This window comes from Apteryx rowi, unplaced genomic scaffold (assembly GCF_003343035.1).
Source record: "Apteryx rowi isolate R43461 unplaced genomic scaffold, aptRow1 scaffold_363, whole genome shotgun sequence".
Classification (NCBI taxonomy): Eukaryota; Metazoa; Chordata; class Aves; order Apterygiformes; family Apterygidae; genus Apteryx; species Apteryx rowi.
The window spans coordinates 1-3,215 of record NW_020450119.1 but is presented as its reverse complement, the minus strand read 5'-3'; the positions used below and the strand labels follow the sequence as shown (position 1 = coordinate 3,215).

Below are 3,215 nucleotides of genomic sequence, written 5' to 3'. Positions count from 1 at the left end.
CTGCTCCTTGGGGTGCTTCTCTTGGTGCCCCAGGGAGGTGCGTGGGGTGGCCGGGATGGTGGGGGTGTCTGCCCAGCCCCGGCTGAGACGCGACCCCCCGTGCTGCCCCCTTGCAGAGCTCACAGACCTGCGGCTGGTGGGCGACAGCAGCTGCACCGGGCGCCTGGAGGTCTTCTACAACGGGACGTGGGGCAGCGTGTGCGCCAACGGCACCAGCCCTGCCACAGCCGCCGTGGTGTGCCGGCAGCTGGGCTGCGGGGCCAGGGGCTGGCTGGAATCTGCCCCCGCAACCTCCCAGGGCTCGGGCCCTGCGTGGCTGGCCTGGGTGCAGTGCGGGCCGGGGACCGACTCCCTCTGGCACTGCCTCTCAGCACCCTGGCACCTGCAGCCCTGCGACTCCCTCGGGGACGCCCACATCACATGCGACGGGGAGCCTGGAGACACCAGAGGGACTCCCACACCAGCCACAGCAACCGGCTGCCCAGACGGTGCAGCCTGCACAGGTAGCTCTGCCCGCGCAGGGCAGCACAGTGGCCCCAGGGACCCTCCAGCTCCAGCTGCCACAGCCCAGTGGAGGGGGAGCTGCTCTGCCAAGGAGAACACAGCTGCCCCCACGCAGGGGTTGACCCCTGGGCTGAGGGGTGCCCTCCTTGGCCTCCCTGTCCCCTCATCCGCTCCCCTCATCCTCCCAGCCATCCACAGCAATGCAGGATGGGACAAGGTCCCCAGCCTCACTCCAGCTCCACCACATGTCGGTGTCCTTGCAGGTGCCCCCAGGAGCGTCATGGCAGGTGCTGAGGCCATGCCAGTGCCCACCATCCTCTGCATCGTCCTGGGGACCCTTCTCTGCCTGGCCCTGKGTGCCCTTGCCACGCAGGCATGGCGCACCATGGCTCGGCGCAGAGGTGGGTCTCACCGGGGGTCTCTGGGGCTGMAGCTGCCAGGAGGAGGGGCCAGGGCAGAGCCAGTCAGGGCTGGGGGCTGATGATGCCTTCTGGAACTGCCCGGACATGGAGTGGGTTCACTGCACAGGCTGGGTGCAGGCGCAGTAGTGGAGGCCAGGAGACCAGTGCAGAGCGAGGGCAGGACCTGGCAGAGCATGGGAGCCAGGCAGGGGCACCCGAGCCGCTTGGAGGATGGGGCAAAGCAGTGGGGCTGGGTCACAGGGTTATCGGGGGGACAGCTGCTGACCCCCAGCATCCCATGTGCTGTGCTCGCAGCCTGCGGTTATGGCTGCCCTTGCTTTCCAGGCCCTGGCAGAGCCGCAGACGCAATCTCCGAGGCCGTCTATGAGGAGCTCGACTACACCCTGACGCCGGAGTACCAGGAGGTGCCCAGTGGCTCAGGTGTGTGCAGCCTGGGCCTGGCAGGCCGTGACTCCCAACGGCCCCTCCATGCCYRGCCCRGCCCTGCCCYGGYGCCTCTCCCTGCTGAGGGAGGTGTCTGCAGCACCCGGGCTGGCATCGCAGCCACAAACTGGCCACGGGGAGCTGCAGCACGGGGGCGTCTCCTGGCCCTCCACGGTCCTCCTCGCTCTGTGGCGAGGTGTCCTGCGCAGGGTGCTGGCCAGGCACCCCCAACTCTGTGGCTGCTGGGGTCTGGCACATCGCGACCCCTGCCCCGGCATGCGTTTCACTCCCCCGTCTGTCGCAGACACCCCTGCCCTGCCCAGGCACGACCCCCCGGACGGGTATGACGATGCTGCGGCCGTGCTGGACCCGGGAGAGGCCGCTGCTCCGGGGCCGAGCGATGGAGGTGTCTCTGAGGCGGAGGAGCTGGGAGGTAAGAGGCGCAGCAGCCTGCACGACAGCGCTGCCATTGCAAGCGCCATGCTGTGCCGCCGGGAGAGGCATCTCGCCCACGCTCTGCCATGGTGGTGGGCAGTGCCTGGGCATGGGGGAAGCTGCAGCCTGGGCCTGGCAGCTGGGGGGTGAAACGGCCCCTTTCAGGCACCAGTCTTGCTGTCCCCAGCAGGGACCCRGCCCTYGCTGAGCCCCCTGGAGCCGCYGGGAGCCACGATAGACACCCCGGCCTCAGCGCCCGGGGACGCGGGCTACGACGACGTTGGTGTCAGYWGCCCCGGTATGTTGCTGTGAGCACGGTGTGGCCGCGCTGTGGCAGTCCCTGAGGACACGTGCAGCCCTGTGGGTCTCTGCCCCCGTGGAGCCACAACCCAGCCATAGAGAGCATCATCCGCCTGGTTGTGTGCCTGCTCGGGCCTGCCAGGGACAACGGGTACTGTGGAGAACTGCCTCCATCGTCCCTCCCACACAGCCCTGCGGGTGCTGCCTGACTGTGTGTGTGCTTCCAGTCTGCATTTCTCTCTTTCCTATTAAAAAAACAAAGATTTCTGGAGCCTCGGCCCCAGGGTCGGTGCTTCGGGCACATTGCCATCTCCTGGGGGTGGCTGAGGCAGACATGGAGCATGTCCTGGTCAGCGTGATTCCTCTCATGCGGAACCGGTAACTCTCCAGCTGCCCTCGTGCAGCTCCAGTTCATCACAGTCGCTGCTGTGGGCATTTCACACACGCTGCCCTAAGCTGGGACGCCTCCCCGCATGGTGCCCTGGCCTCTGCGGCTCGCACTCGCCCCGGGGCAGCAGTGCTCCAGGTCGACATTCGCCATCGCCAGCAGTGCACACAGCCCACGACAGGGGCTGCCGCGGAGCGAGCGTGGCTCTGCGATGGCCGCGCCTGGGTGAGCAAGGCACACGCTTTGTGTGCATGATTGGAGGCATCATTGGGCACCACCAAAAAGAGTCTGGCCTCATCCTCTTCACACCCTCCCTTCACATATTTATACCCATGGATAAAGATCCCCCCTCAGGCTTCGCTTCTCCACACTGAACAGGACCAGCTCTCTCACCCTTTCCTCGCAGGACACGTGCTCCCGTCCCTTCAGCATCTTAGGAGGCCTTCAAAGGACTCGCTCCAGTAGCTCCATGTCTCTCTTGTATTGCGGAGCCCAGAACTGCACACAGCACTCCAGATGTGGCCTCCCCAGGACTGAGTAGAGGGCGAGGATCACCTCCCTCCACCTGATGCCAACACTCTTGCCAAATGCAGCCCAGGATACCATTGGCCTTCTTGGCCACAAGGGCACGTGGCTGCCTCATGGTCAACTTGTCATCCAGCAGGCCTCCCACGTCCTTCTCTGCACGGCTGCTTTCCAGCAGGTCAGCCGCCAGCCTCTACTGGGGCAGGGGATATTCCTCC

At 66.3% G+C, this 3,215-nt stretch overlaps 1 protein-coding gene across 1 annotated transcript in view; it reads left to right on the top strand.

The window, feature by feature from the left end:
• LOC112969657 (scavenger receptor cysteine-rich type 1 protein M130-like) overlaps positions 1–2,082 on the top strand; it is a gene marked incomplete at its 3' end in the record, with an annotated part of 5,907 nt that extends 3,825 nt beyond the window's left edge. Inside the window, exons 8-12 of the mRNA XM_026073146.1 lie at positions 117–503; positions 768–905; positions 1,251–1,346; positions 1,654–1,782; positions 1,975–2,082. Coding sequence (XP_025928931.1) covers positions 117–503; positions 768–905; positions 1,251–1,346; positions 1,654–1,782; positions 1,975–2,082 — 858 coding nt within the window. The remainder of the gene's footprint in view (positions 1–116; positions 504–767; positions 906–1,250; positions 1,347–1,653; positions 1,783–1,974) is intronic.
• Positions 2,083–3,215: the final 1,133 nt, after the last annotated feature.